At 33.3% G+C, this 16,236-nt stretch overlaps 1 protein-coding gene across 2 annotated transcripts in view; it reads right to left on the reverse strand.

Annotated features, from left to right (window-relative positions):
- px (MAP7 domain-containg protein plexus) overlaps nt 1-16,236 on the reverse strand; it is a 220,091-nt gene that overhangs the window by 165,460 nt on the left and 38,395 nt on the right. Inside the window, exons 1-2 of one of the 2 annotated variants that reach the window (XM_075309090.1) lie at nt 10,223-10,278; nt 3,398-5,240 (exon numbers count right to left, since the gene is read on the reverse strand). The exons of the other annotated variant lie outside the window; for it this stretch is intronic. Of the exons in view, the coding sequence (XP_075165205.1) occupies nt 3,398-4,153 (756 nt within the window). The 5' untranslated portion in view covers nt 4,154-5,240; nt 10,223-10,278. Of the gene's footprint in view, nt 1-3,397; nt 5,241-10,222; nt 10,279-16,236 lie in introns of those variants that run through there. 2 annotated transcript variants of the gene reach the window in all.

Genomic DNA, 16,236 nt, shown 5'->3' on the forward strand with positions numbered 1-16,236 from the left:
AGACACAAGGTATAAAAGGTACTATATCTCCATACCAATGATTGTTATGGAGTATTGGAACACCTTTTTGGATAGAGTTCGACTTATATTATACAATTTGATATATTATCTTAACTAATTTGCGCGTTTTGTGCATTTTGTTACAATTATTTTTTGACCATAAATCCATTATAATGTAACTTTAGTTCCAAATTTGACATATAGGGGGCGCTCATTTTGTGATTTTATAACGAGATCCATTATAATTTATTTTCACACACATAAAACGCCCTAAAGCTTAAGAGGGTATGATCCCTATCAGCATTACCGTAAATAATTTCTACAATGTGATACAAATAGTGGCACAAGCCATAAAAGGTGGCACATTTATTTAAAAAAAGTGGCACAAAAAGTAATTAAACGCTTTTATATCAGTGTATTTTATTGCGTAGTGAAATAATTTTTTTCTAATTTAGATCTTAACTAGTCTAACCATCCAATCCAGTTAGTTGAAAATCTTTGAAATTTAACCCTCCAATGTCCACGCCTCCTATTAGGCGTTTTTCATTAGGATATAAACCCTAAATATTGTGTAGGTGGCAGAAAAAAGGAACATTAGAGGGTTAATATTCAGAATATTTACCTGTTTTATCTACTATAGAAAAATCTACATGCATACTTTTAGGCTGTAAAAGTATACACTGTAAATTGCTCACAAATATAATATTCGACGAACGAACTCGATTATTTGTTACGAATTCAATCATATCTGTAATCTTAACGCTACTTGCAATTGAAAGGTATATACAGTACAACAGTATGACAAAAAAAGTTTCACGTTTCACATTTAGTGACACAACAAAAAGGTGGCACAAAAGTATCACCGTTTGAAAAAAGTGGCAAATTTGCCACTAAAGTGGCACAACGGTAACACTGATCCCTACCCTTTTTGCGCATTTTAGCAAATTTGACCCAGGTGAAACTAGTTTTGTACTCGTCTTTTTATCGTCTCAGAGCACAAGTCAAGGTAAAATATCGGGCTAAAAAGAATGGATTCTAAAATTCAGATAGCATTCACACATTTGTGTCATTTTCAATCAATAAAAAATAATGTCCATACATAAAAAATGGTCCTTTGATATGGTAAGCCCGCATATCCACAACCCTGCTCAATTGGCCATCGCTAATTTCCTGTATTTCAATCGGAGTAGAATGCCTATTACGAGGTTTATGGGGCGTATGAGTACTGATGACACAAATGTTAAACATACGCCACATATGACCCCCACAATTTATTGTGGCGTATGAGTAGTTTCAAAGCTACCCAGAAATCATACGCTACCATGGACCATACATTTGAGCAAAATGAACCTCAAACATTCACAACTCCATATCGGTAAATTTAAAATAATTAAAATACAGATGTTTATAATATACAAGGTAGCAGACACGAACTGTTACTAAACTACGACATTTTTGTACGCGTAAAAGCTTCTCTAAGTTGTTTAAAATGTAATACTCGACTACAAAAAAGGCATTTTTTGGTGTTCCAAAGAGAATGGTAAAGGTCTTATACCATCCACTCTATGATCCACAGAAAAATATATCACCAAAGAGTCCGGTCTTTACCCTTTTACATAGGAAATACAGCAATCGTAATGAAATGATATCGGATATAAAATAATTTTTCCACTTAAATGAATACGTACAGACGGCCACGGCTTTGAACCCAGAAATGAAAATTAGGAGCATTAAATAACAGGAGCGATGACTCTGAGTAGTGTTGTGGAGACCAAAGATTTCATTGGATTCGGAGTTGAGCATATTTGACTCGTGCCAAATTACCGACATAGAACATTGGTGACGTTTGAACTAGTCTTTTGACCGTCTTAGAGCAAAAGTCAAAGTAAAATGTAGGCATATGGGCAAAAACGAATGGGTTCTGAAATTTAGATAACCAAAAGATAGTTTTGTCAATTCAATTAATAAAAAAATAATACAAAAAAGTAGGGTACTTGAAATGGTAACATTACGTGTCCACAAACCCGCGCAATTGACTATCGCTATTGTAGTGCATTTCAATCGTAATAGAAAGGTTTATGGAGCGTATTAGTACTATTGGTCCAAATGTTAAACATACGCCACATATCACTCCCACAAATTATTGTGGCGTATGGGTAATTTCAAAGCTACACAGACCAATAATCATACACTACCATGAGCCATAAAATTGAGAAAAATGAATCCCAAAAATTCACAACACGACTCGCGTACATGCCAGTGTTCCAAACGGAATGGGAAACCACTTATACTCTCTTTCTAGGGTCTACAGAAAAATATATCACGATTTCCAATTAAAAAGTTGAAAATAAAAAATAAAATAAGTTAAGAAAAGGATTGAAATGCTTTAAGTTTTTTTTAATATTAATTATTATAAATTAGAAAATAATAATTAGAAAATAATAATAATAATAATTAGAAAATAATAATAATAATAATAGAAAAAATACTATTGAAATTTTGGTGCGGTTAACTAAATTGTGAGTCAAATCCAAAAAACAACATCCAACTATAATCGCAAGCCGAAAATTCGTAAAAACAACATGCTAAACCGTATGACGTTTTATAATATTAAAAAAAAGTATTTCATCTTAAGGTACAACAATTATAAATATATAACTAATAATTCAATACATAATTGATTGCCTCAATTAAAAAAATAATTGCAAATGCCAGAAAGAAATCAATTCATTTTTTAATCAAGAATATTTTTAATTTCTAATTAATTTCACTTTTGTTCTGTGCAAAGGCTTTAAATAGATCAATGCCAACGATACCCAATATTTCATTAAATTTATATCGCACTCATATTTCACAAAAAAACACCGATAATATTGCTCAAAACCTATATGCAAATGCAACAACAAAAATCACACCTTAAAGCTAATAAAAAAATATTTTCCCATTAATTTTGCTATATTTAGCAGAATTTTAAATTAATACAATTTGTTTACATTCATAAACGCACACACAAATACACATATACTATAATGACATTAAAATTGCTTTAAAATATGTACATATTAATAATAAAGACATCCCATTCATTATAAATCCATTAAAAACTACTTTTCTCACTTGTATAATGACCAAAAGAGGGCAAAAACAAATATCTGTCATGGATATAAAAAGAGAAATACAGATAGGGAGAGAGTTAGAGAGAATGAGAGGGAGTAAACTAACAACAGTGGGTGTGTAGAAGTATGTATAGCCATCAAATGATATAAATAAATAACGGTAGTTTTTTTAACAGAACTTTTTAAGCCCTATGATCGAAAGAGTGGGAGAGTGGAAACGTTACAAAATGCTTTATTGTTTACTCTTGGTATTGTTGTTATTATTGTACAATTTCAATTACCTTCTCATTTTGTTTATCCTTTAATATTAAATATGTTTTCAATTTTTTATAATCTCGCCAACACCCATTACTACCAGTGCTGCTATAACTGTTAACTGGTATGGGGGCTGGTGATGTTGTAGTGGGTGTTACCGTTGTGGTATCCAATGATTTATTGAAAATTACATTATTAATTGAGGTAGTAATAGCGGCAGCGATGCCGCAGTCGTTAGCCCCATGGGCTATAATGTCGCTGCCGAAACCATTGACGACATTGCTAGCTTCGCCATTTATTTTACTGTTATTGTTGACAATAACTGTTGTTGTTGATGATGTGGGGGCTTGTATTGTTGTTATATCGCGATTAAAACCACAATCGGTGTCGCCAACACTACCACCAAGTTTAACGTCATTAATATTGCTTTTACTATTACTACTGTTGTTGTTGGTTTTGCCGGTAGCATTTATAAATGTGGTAATGCTGGTGTTGCCATTTGTATTGTTGTTTTGGTTATTATTATTATTATTGTTGTTGTTGCTGGCGGTGACAGTGTTGGTTTCAGCCAAACCACCATCACCGCCACCTTCACAGTGCTGTTGTTGACCCCCGAGACTATGACTATTAAGGGTATTTTTATTAATGTTGTCGTTGTTGTTACTGCCGCCAAGTTTTGTTTTGGTTTGTGATGATGTATTAACGGTGTCACATAAAACAGTGGCAATGGCCGTATCATTTTTAGACATTTTTTGATTATGTTTCCACTTTTTATACACCATCTATTACGGGTTGTTGGTGATACAGAGGGATCAGAAATACACAGAAATTTCGGGGTAAATTATATACACACCCAAATATACAAGGGGTAAAAATTCTTGTCGCAACCAAGCAATGGAGAGCTTGTGTTTCTTGTTATTTTATTTTTTTTTTTTTGCTTTTAATTATATTTGTACTACAGCACTTGCACTTTTGATCTCGCAATTTTCACACTCGTTATTCTTATTTGTTGTAGTTGTTTTTTTTTTTCTCTTGTTTTTATTATGCTTGTTGTTGTCGTTTTTTTCCTCAGTGATTTACACACTCAGTCAACGATGACGATAAACACGAACACGACACCAAGTATCCATTTAGGTATGTCGTCTATTCTTTGGTGAAGAGGAGAGGGGGGGAGACAAACATCAGTAAGCAGGCTGATTGTCTCACACTAATAACTCTAGGTTAGGCGCTTATGGGTGTCAAAGAGACAGACAGTTGTATTGAGCCTGGACTAATGACGATGATGGTTAATTTAAACAAACTCATGGAGTATAATTGTTTTGACTTTTTGTACACACATTACCAATGACGAGATGTGACAGCACACTCATTGAGACAACACACTCACTTAATACCTCACCGCACTACAAGAGTGTGTGTGTGTGTGTGTGTGTGTGTATGTATGAAGATTTTCATTTGATGTTATATTTATATGGTTGTTGTTGTTGAGTATTAAAACACTGTTGGGTTAAATGTTATATGAGAAGGTCGCCGCAAAGGGGGATTTGGGGATTTGACCGAACACGACCAAGGGCCGATTTATGTAAAACATGCCAACAACCAAACGACCGACCGAACGAGCGACTAACCGACACTATTGTGTGGTGTCAACGTTGTTGTTGGTGTTGTTTCTTTTGTTTTTTTTTTTGCAGATTTATGTTGTGTTTCTGTTTTAATATGCTTTTATTAATGTTTTTTCTTGTTATAGCTATTATGGCCTTTTTTCTTTCTTTCCTTTATATTTGCTTATGCTTTTTATTTGTTTTTATTGTTTTAATATTTTCTTTTTTTCTCTTGTGACTGATACTATTATTGCTGCTGCTGCTACCGCTGTTATTGTGTTATTGCAAATTTAATACATATAATTAATTGTTTGTTTACCAGAGAGATGTGCGAATGGATGTGTGTAAGATGTCTGGACATATATATATGTGTGTGTGTAATTCGTGTACGATGACTACTCTCTATCAGGGATGGAAAATGCAGTACTATAGTACTTTTTTCAATACTTTTTCACCCCGGTCAGTACCGTAGTACCCCCGCGAATGATTTAGTACCTTTTGTGTAGACATTTTTGAGTCGATATCAGATTTATGGTACAATAGCTTTGACAAAATATTTTAATATTTTGAGAAAGTCTTTATCAACCTTATTTGCTAATAGTCTTTTACAAATATGGCAAAACAAACATGTTCATGTGGGAAGAAAATCTCGATTTTGTAAAAGACATAGTCAAAAACCGGATTTTATTGAACTTCAAGAATGTTTTAGTCGAAAAAAGAATGTGATTCTATATTATCGATTTTTTATTTCGGTAGAAAATGTTGTCAAAATTTTATTTCTATATAGAATTTTTGCAAAATTTTATTTTTATAGAAAATTTTGTCAAAAATTTATTTCAATTGAAAATTTTGTACAAATTTTATTTCTATAGGAAATTTTTGCAAAATTTTATTTCTATAGAAAAAATTTTGCAACATTTTTTTTCTACAGATTTTTTTTTTTGCAAAATTTTATTTCTATAGAAAATTTTTGCAAAATTTTATTTCTATAGAAAATTTTTGCAAAATTTTATTTATATAGAAAATTTTTGCAAAATTTTATTTTCTTTAAAATTTAGTCTCTTGACAATAATTTTCCAGTGAAATTTTTGTTGAAATTTAGTAAAAAGTACCTCTCCGCTCAAAAAATACCTTTTTTGTACTTTCTTAAAAATTGTATTTTCCATCCCTGCTCTCTATATGTGATGTTGAACATTCTTTATCAAGGGGCTAGGTCTCTTCATGTTTATTTTTCCATGGCATTTATTTTCATTCATTTGTAAACAGTGGTTGGGGGAGATAAAATACAAATGTTCAGGAAGAATGGAGGTGGTTTAAGACACAGCATCACATTTGGTTGGTATCTACTCTCCTTGTATATGCTCGTGTTCATTGAAATCAAAAGCCATCGTAATACACAGTAGGGGGATTTGTTGTTTTAAGTTTTTATTGTATAGATGATATACACTGAGAATATCATATAGATATACACAGAGAGTATTTTTTTTTTTGTGGAATTTATTTCGAAATTTTTATTCCGAACTTTTTCCAAGTAGTTTTTTTTTTTATTGGATAATTGCCATTGGACAGAGAAAAAATAAATTACGAGGGTCGTCCGATAATTATTTAGTCATAATAACAACTTATCACTAGAGCAATTTACGTTTTTAACATTTTTAAACAAATTTTTGTTTTTACTGCTTTGAACGAGGAAGTGTCCTTCCGCGAATTCTAGAAAACGGTGTTCGGTAAGAAATGCAATGTTCGGCCGAAGACAAAGACGAACTTTTATTTATTGAATAATTTAATAACAAATAATGCAATGCTCGATGGCTACCATTAAATATCGCACGTCTACTTTTAATCACAGGGCTTTACCATATTGAATTTAGAGCTCGGCCGAAGTTGATATTTTTTGTCGAACGATGTTCGACATAATTTAGTAAGTTTTAAGAACTTCCCTTGCAGGACCTTAGGACTTTCGCCATTCAAAATACGATAGTTTGACATCACAATGACAATACATAATTTTTCTTTAGAAAATAGTTTTCATAATTTTTCTTTTCTTTTTTCAACACGACGAAGTCTGAATCTGATTTATGGCCAATTATGGATTTATTGGCATTCGTCCATAAATCCATAATTGGCCGCAAATCAGATTCAGACTTCGTCGTGTTGAAAAAAGAAAAGAAAAATTATGAAAAATATTTTGTAAAGAAAAGGTTTCAGCCGGTTCTTCGGCCGATCTCTAACCGAATTATTGAGATGGCTCCAGGCTGAAATAATGCTAAAATGGCTCTACCTCACCCAGGTAAAACTAGTCTTGCACCATTATAATGCCCAGTTTGTTGCAATAAATTTCTTTTTGTGTGCAAAAAAATAAAATTGTACACCAATTAATTGTACCTTAGGTGATTTTCTTTTTCTCAATTTATATGACATAATATGTAAGCCAATGTGGCAGATTTTTGCCTTTTATCATAGCATTTGTGTTACTTTTTTTTTGCACCAATTCTAGTTTTTCTTCTTGTTCTTCTCATTAAAAGAACAGAGAAGACCACGAAGAAGACCAACAACAACAAAAACAGTAACAGTAACAAAAAAACTACGCAATTGGACATATTTCTTTAATTCATGTTGCTGCCATGCACATTGTCACAGTCCTGTGCTAATTTCCCCCATTCAAAAGGGAAAAACATAGGAAAATAATTCTTTTTTGTCATTGTAAGCCATTGTTATGGATATAACAATAGAGAGTCGTCTACTCATGGTTGTGGTTGTTGTTTTTGTTTAAGAAGAGGCAGAACAAGAAGAAGAAGAGAAAACCTTCAACCAGTTTTTGTTATCAATTGATATCCTAGTTGGTTCTATGTAGTCGTTAGGGTATAGGTATCTGTGTATGTCCGTATGTGTATGTGTGTGTATGTGTTTGCGTTTTTGTATGGCCTAACAAAACAGTATTGAGGTCACATCTTTCTTGCTTGCTTGGGTCTCTATGGAATTATTGTTTTTGTTTCACAAGGGGTGGGATTGGATTACATCCATCCCCCTTTTTGAAGGTTATAAATAAAGAGGCTACCTCCTAACACCCCTTTTTCAAAAGATAACAAATAAAGATTTTTATTATAACGATCTAAACACACACACGCACACAGCACGATGACCAACACTATTTCCGGTTTCATTTAAAATTTATTGCCATTGTGGAAATTTCAACAATTAAAATTATTTTATTAGCACACAATTTATTTCACACTTTTTCTATTCATATATTTTCTGTTTTATTTCCACTAAATCTTAAGACAAGAACATTGATTTTTTCTTCTCACAATATAAATTTAAAATATTCAAAAATAACAATTTATTATTATTTATGGGGGTTAGTAATGCGTCACTTTGTATATTAAATAAATTCCTTTTCGCCTTAGTAGTTTAGTTTTTTTTCCAATTTCATTTCATGCCATTTTTGTTCCTCCTTCCCGTCATCATCATCATCATCTCAATCACACAATTCAATAAATATTTCATTCGGCTAACAATAGAGTATGAAATAAACAGAAGGAAAAACATGATCTTGATGATGTTTTGCGATAAGCATTCCGCCCAGTGCTGCCACTACTACTTCAATCGAAGTATTTTGCTTCATTTTCACAAAATTTACTTCGTCACTCCTTCTTCCAAAAATCTGCTTCACTTTTTGTTCTGCTTCAAATTTTTAAAATTTTCCCCACATTACCTAATTGTTTTTGCTATTCCTTTAATTACGATGAACATAGTGGTTTTAATCATTGAACATATGCAAACCCTATTTTTCATCGCTGGAATGGCAACCCTTTATTTTTGCTTTGTACAAGTGTCAATGCGTGAACTGTCAAATTGTTGTGAGTAAATAACGTGTGGACATGTGATGTGCAAGATGAATCGGTAAGTAGTGCAATAATTTCCATGAAAAATATAAATACATTATTAATTATAAATTCTTTAATATCTTTAGCAAAGGAATACGCTCACCGACGCTATTCTTTTGTTTTCAAAAATGTATGCTACTTCAATTTTATTCAATCTACTCCACTTTTTCCAAAATCTACTTCACTCAATTTTTCAGTAGCGGCAGCACTGATTCCGCCGAATGAATACAATTAAACGCAATCAAACAAAATAGCAACAACAACAAGAGAGGGGGAGAGTGCAAAAAAATCGCCACTAAACAAGTGATTCCAATGATTTATTTTCACGAAGCACACACACACAAATGCAAACATTCGACAAACACACGCCAGGCTAAGAAACCGATGCAGTGCTGCCGCTAGTGAAAAATTGAGTGAAGTAGATTTTTGAAAGAACTGGAGTAGATTGAATAAAATTGAAGTAGCATACATTTTTGAAAACAAAACAATAGAATTCATTTTATTATACCCTCAACCATAGGATGGGGGTATATTAACTTTGTCATTCCGTTTGTAACACATCGAAATATTGCTCTAAGACCCCATAAAGTATATAACATATATTCTAGGTCGTGGTGAAATTCTGAGTCGATCTGAGCATGTCCGTCCGTCTTCCGAACGAAACAAGCTATCGACTTGAAACTTGGCACAAGTAGTTGTTATTGATGTAGGTCGGATGGTATTGCAAATGGGCCATATCGGTACACTTTTACGTATAGCCCCCATATAAACGGACCCCCAAATTTGGCTTGCGATTGCTCTAAGAGAAGCAAATTTCATCCGATCCGGATGAAATTTGGTACATGGTGTAAGTATATGGTCTCTAACAACCATGCAAAAATTGGTCCACATCGGTTAATAATTCAATGATTAAAACCGCTATGTTCATTGTAATTAAAGGAATAGGAAAAACAATTAGATAATATGGGGAAAAATTTTAAAATTTGAAGCAGTACAAAAAGTGAAGCAGATTTTTGGAAGAAGGAGTGACGAAGTACATTTTGTGAAAATGAAGCAAAATACTTCGATTGAAGTAGTAGCGGCAGCACTGAACCGATGGCAATATAACACGACGACGGCGACTACGACAACGGCGTTTAAATATCAACAAAAGCATGAGGCACACGTAAGGCGGCTTGCAAAATCGTATAAATATAAACCACAATCGTTTGAATGATAGGCCGAATGTCCGTCACGCGAGTCAATTGGTGAGTGTAAACGACATAATCACAACGACGACCAGATTGCCATAACGCGAGCAAGCGAGCGTAAACGAAACGTAACGAAAACAAAAATATAATAATAATAGTAAATAAATTAATACATTATATGGGGAAGCCAACAACATGTCAGCTTGGTTACGTTTTGCTACTGACGACCGACAATTCAACAAGAACGGTTCAAACCGTATCACCAAAAACAGTCAGGCCCCATACACTCACTCACTCTCATCCAGTAAAAACAAATAAAACACCAAAGCCTGCTAGTGTTGCTGCTACTGCCGACGCTGCTGCATCGACAATCAACCACACTCTCACCAAAAGCTAGAAAGCAAGCAGCAAAGGCAGCAACCCCAATCTACTTATTCGACTCTATATGAGAATGTCTGTCTGTCCATATTATGTCCGTCCATGCATTATACATCCCTACAAACTTATACAATGCATTCTGCTCTGCTCTATTCTCTACTCAACACTGAGATACAAACATACGCACTCTCTGTAGAAATGTTAGGGATGACATTCGTGAATCATAAGACAATGGAGACAATATAGTTAAGGAAATCGAGATTTGTGCCCAGCGATGACTTTTGGAGGTTTGGAAATAAAAAGAAGTTACAGTTTGCAGCAGAATGTATGAGCCGACACATTATGATGGTAAAAATATAACAAAGCGGGTAATTTTTATCTACAATTCAGCATCGAATATGACCAATAATTCGGCATGATACAGCCCTACCCTTGTGAATCCCTGAAAACAGTGGACATCAATACATCTCTTTGTCTCCGTTTTGCACCAGTGGGTCCATGGTTCGGCAACTGTCAGAAAACATATTCAGACTACACACAGAGGAGGAATATGAACACCTCCTAGAGCACAAGGTTATCATTGGATGGTGATAAATAAAAATGTTGTTTTCTTTTTCGAACATAAAATGTCAGAGAAAATAACATGGTTGCGAGAAACAAGTTACATTTTCATCGACCAAAAGTAACTTTTTGCTCTAGCAAATACATCTGGGTTATTTAATAAACTGCAGCAAAAATACTCCCAAATAGGTGCAACGTGCATGTGGACTAAAGAACAATGTGTTAATCCCCCATTAGGGCTGTCACTCGGGATAAATCCCGTCCCGAAATCCCGGGATTTTCGGGACGGGATTTATCCCGAATCCCGGGATTTTTTATTTTGAATCCCGGGATTTTTCGGGATCCCGAAAAAATAATACCAATGTGATAAAATTGTGGTTTTTTAAGATTGTTTATTAATAAATTGGAGTCTTCACTCAGTGTAAACGGCCCTTAGATTTCATAACCGACAAATTGAGTTAATAAACATCTTGAGTAAGAATTTATTATACATGAGGTATACTAAAGAGCACAATTTCATCAAAAATCGAAATAAACGAGAAGGACCTTTGAATAATGAGTTCATGTGAAATGGAATTCGTGCCACATAAAATAAAAAGCAATGATAAAAGGTCCGTCGAAAATATGACAAGATCGCGATTATCTGACAAAAATTTGAATGTTGCGATATTTTTACTTAAATCGAAGTACAAAAGGATTATCACAAGTATACGAAAATACGCCTAATCTAACCTAATCCTTAAAATGTTTGCTGAGTAAGATTGCGATAAGAAATGGCTTTTTTCATTTATTTTTTTTTTTGTTCGCTAAGTATGATAGCAATTTAAAATTGCTTTTAAATTTACTCTTATGTTCTTTTGTTGTTAATAAAATTGAATTAATTAAATAAATTGGTTTAATGTACAACAATTTTTTACCGCTGTAAATTGTTATTAATTAAAATATTTAAAGAATCCCGAAAATTTCAATATTTTGAAATCCCGAATCCCGGGATTTTTAAAAATCGATCCCGAACGACAGCCCTATCCCCCATGCTCCGAAATTCGGAATCGCAAAATTTTCGTTTGGCAACTTTTAAACTTAAATCTTAGTAATATAGTTCTCTTTAAGAAGTTCAAATTAAAATTGTATGGAAGGCGGAGTGTATCTCTATTTTTCGTTACAAGAAAAATAAATTGTTGCGATTTGCGATTCCGAAGTTCGAAATATAGGGGGGAATCCCTATATTTCCGTTCCGAACTTTTTTTTTTAAATTTTAATAAATTATCGAAATTTTCGATTTTTCATAACAATAAAATTAGATTTTCCTTTCAAAATTAAGTGTTTTTGTGAAAAACCGATGAATCAGTCATGCCAGCTATTCGTTACAAAAAACACTGTCACCTGGTTTTGCAAAACAATCCGGTTTCAAAAAAAACTGTGTTTTGATCACTCTATTTTAATAAAATTAACCCTAATATCGCCAAAAGATTAGATTAGATCATATTTTAAATTTGGTTTTCTAACATTAGCTGAAAGATTTTTTTACTAAAATAGAATCCTCATATAAACTGATTTCAAGATTTATTTATTACAAGATTTATTTATTTTATTTCACTTTATTTATTTATTTATTGAAGTGCGTAATCTGATATACGTCCACAATAAAGTGAACTCCATATATCACTTCTTAGGCATATAGAAGCAAAGTTTAGATGCACGCCAAAAATTCAAAAACATTCACACATTCACATTCAGTAAGAATTTTAGGTACTGTTTGTCTGCGTAATTCTTATAATTGGTCATTGCAATTTAAAATTACAAATAAGGTATGAATATGAATAAACAAAATTCTCCAAATGGCATCCCTAAACAAACTGAGTAACTACACTGAGCCAGTTCGTTGCCGTTGAAACCATCGTCTCTTTGCTTGTGGCAAAAAATAACAAAAACAAGAAAAAAATAAAATAAACTCAGTACGAAATGTTTGTGTGCGCTCATGTCATGGCTTAACAGCAGTGGCGGAAGGCTTGTTTACTTTTCCTTGGTTGCTGTATGATGATGACGATGATGAAAGTTCGGAAACAACAAACAAACTACATAAACAATAAGAAAAAGCTGCCTCCTTCCCTCACTCCACACAAAGAATGAATTGAAAACAAACAAAAACAACAACAACAAAACAAGCTAACATATCTCATAGTATGTGACTTTGACTGAGTGTAAAATAGTAAAACGAGAGCACATCATAATCGTTGTATGGCACCAGGGATGGAAAATGCAGTACTATAGTACTTTTTTCAATACTTTTTCACCCCGGTCAGTACCGTAGTACCCCCGCGAATGATTTAGTACCTTTTGTGTAGACATTTTTGAGTCGATATCAGATTTATGGTACAATAGCTTTGACAAAATATTTTAATATTTTGAGAAAGTCTTTATCAACCTTATTTGCTAATAGTCTTTTACAAATATGGCAAAACAAACATGTTCATGTGGGAAGAAAATCTCGATTTTGTAAAAGACATAGTCAAAAACCGGATTTTATTGAACTTCAAGAATGTTTTAGTCGAAAAAAGAATGTTATTCTATATTATCGATTTTTTATTTCGGTAGAAAATGTTGTCAAAATTTTATTTCTATATAGAATTTTTGCAAAATTTTATTTTTATAGAAAATTTTGTCAAAAATTTATTTCAATTGAAAATTTTGTACAAATTTTATTTCTATAGGAAATTTTTGCAAAATTTTATTTCTATAGAAAAAATTTTGCAACATTTTTTTTCTACAGATTTTTTTTGCAAAATTTTATTTCTATAGAAAATTTTTGCAAAATTTTATTTATATAGAAAATTTTGTCAAAATTTTATTTTCTTTAAAATTTAGTCTCTTGACAATAATTTTCCAATGAAATTTTTGTTGAAATTTAGTAAAAAGTACCTTTCCGCTCAAAAAATACCTTTTTTGTACTTTCTTAAAAATTGTATTTTCCATCCCTGTATGGCACACAGAACAATATAACACCATTGAATGTACAAACATACATACAAATATGTACGCAGCGTGTATATTTGTATAAAAATATTGGAGAATATTTAGTTATTCTAGAAAGAGTTGCCAGATTTTATAGAAATGGGATATTGATTTCAAATTGGCAGTGTGGAATCTATGAGAATAGAGAAGATATTGATTTTAAATTGAAAATCTAGGGAATACAATTGAATGTCTAATGAAATAATAACTTTCAACGCATAATGGAGAGCTACATACACATGTAACTACAAAAAAGAGTGTTTAACAATTGCATTTATGTATTAGAAATATAAGGCGACGTATTAGTGATAATTATTAAATTAATTAAAATAATGCATACGCACCACTACGACTTTATAATGTGGTATTCAAACTGCGAATTAGATCGAGTGAGAAAATTGACGCACGCTGCGATACGCGATTGAAATTTGTTGACAGTTACGTTTTTTTCACCACTGTGGTATCACAATGGACTGATTAGTCTAAGTAAGCCTGAAATATCGGGCTACAACTAAAGCTAATGTAACCTCACGCTTTTTATACCCTCCACCATAACTTTGTCATTCCGTTTGTAACACATCGAAATATTGCTCTAAGACCCCATAAAGTATATATGTTCTGGGTAGTGGTGAAATTCTGAGTCGATCTGAGCATGTCCGTCCGTCTGTTGAAATCACGCTAACTTCCGAACGAAACAAGCTATCGACTTGAAACTTGGTACAAGTAGTTGTTATTGATGTGGTCGGATGGTATTGCAAATGGGCCATATCGGTCCACTTTTACGTATAGCCCCCATATAAACGGACCCCCAAACTTGGATTGGGGGTCCGTAGATTTCATCCGATCCGGCTGAAATTTGGTACATGGTGGTAGTATATGGTCTCTAACAACCATGCAAAAATTGGTCCACATCGTTCCATAATTATATATAGCCCCCATATAAACCGATCCCCCGATTTGGCTTGCGGAGCCTCTAAGAGAAGCAAATTTCATCTGATCCGGCTGAAATTTGGTACATGGTGTCAGCATATGATCTCTAATAACCATGCAAAAATTGGTCCACATCGATCCATAATTATATATAGCCCCCATATAAACCTATCACCAGATTTGGCTTGCGGAGCCTCTAAGAGAAGCAAATTTCATCCGATCCGGCTGAAATTTGGAACATGGCGTTAGTATATGGTCTCTAATGACCATATGACAAAATGCAAAAATTGGTCCACATCGGTCCATAATTATATATAGCCCCCATATAAACCGATCCCCAGATTTGACCTCCGGAGCCCCTTGGAAGAGCAAAATTCATACGTATTCAACAACCATGCAGGAATTGGTTCATATCAGTCCATAATTATATATAGCCCCCATATAAACCGATCCCCAGATTTAACTTCCGGTGTCTTTTGGAGAAGCAAAATTCATCCGATCTGGTTTACATTTGGTACGTGGTGGTAGTATATGATATTTAACAACCATGCCAAAAGTGGTCCATATCAGTCCATAATCATATATAGCCCCATATATACCGATCCAGAGATTTGGTTTTGGAGCCTCTTGGAGGAGCAAATTTCATCCGAGTCAGTTTAAATTTGGTACATTGTGCTAGTATATGGCCGTTGACAACCATGTCTAACTAGGTCCATATCGGTCTATAGTTAGATATAGCCCTCAAATAAATCGATCCCCAATCACACAAAAATTGGTCCATATCAAGTTCATTATTGTATATAACCCCCATATAAAAGACCCCCATATTTCAATTCTGGCTCTCTACGTACCTTGCAAAAGTCCTTATCGATTCGTAATTATTTATAGACTTACCTATACATACCTTTTTTGTCTAATATATACCACATATGGACTAACTCACAATTTTTAGAAGTTTTAAGATACCACAACCCAAGTAATTTGATTGTGGATTGCAGTCTTTCATAGAAGTTTCTACGCAATCCATGGTGGAGGGTACATAAGATTCAGCCCGGCCGAACTTACGGTCGTATATACTTGTTATCAGTCAGTTCTTTCAGTCATCGCATTAGAGGAATTTTAAACTTCTCTTTTAAGCGTTTTTTGGACCTAAAATACCGCTAGATTTCTGTATATAGAATTCACATCGGGATATTGGTCGATACAGGGTAGCTGATATGCATTGCAAACCAGCTTTAGGTTAGTATCATTTCTAAATCGCTCGGTTGACAGCTGACAGATTTATTTCAGTGACAGTTCATTTTAT

This window comes from Haematobia irritans, chromosome 5, assembly GCF_050003625.1.
Source record: "Haematobia irritans isolate KBUSLIRL chromosome 5, ASM5000362v1, whole genome shotgun sequence".
NCBI lineage: Eukaryota > Metazoa > Arthropoda > Insecta > Diptera > Muscidae > Haematobia > Haematobia irritans.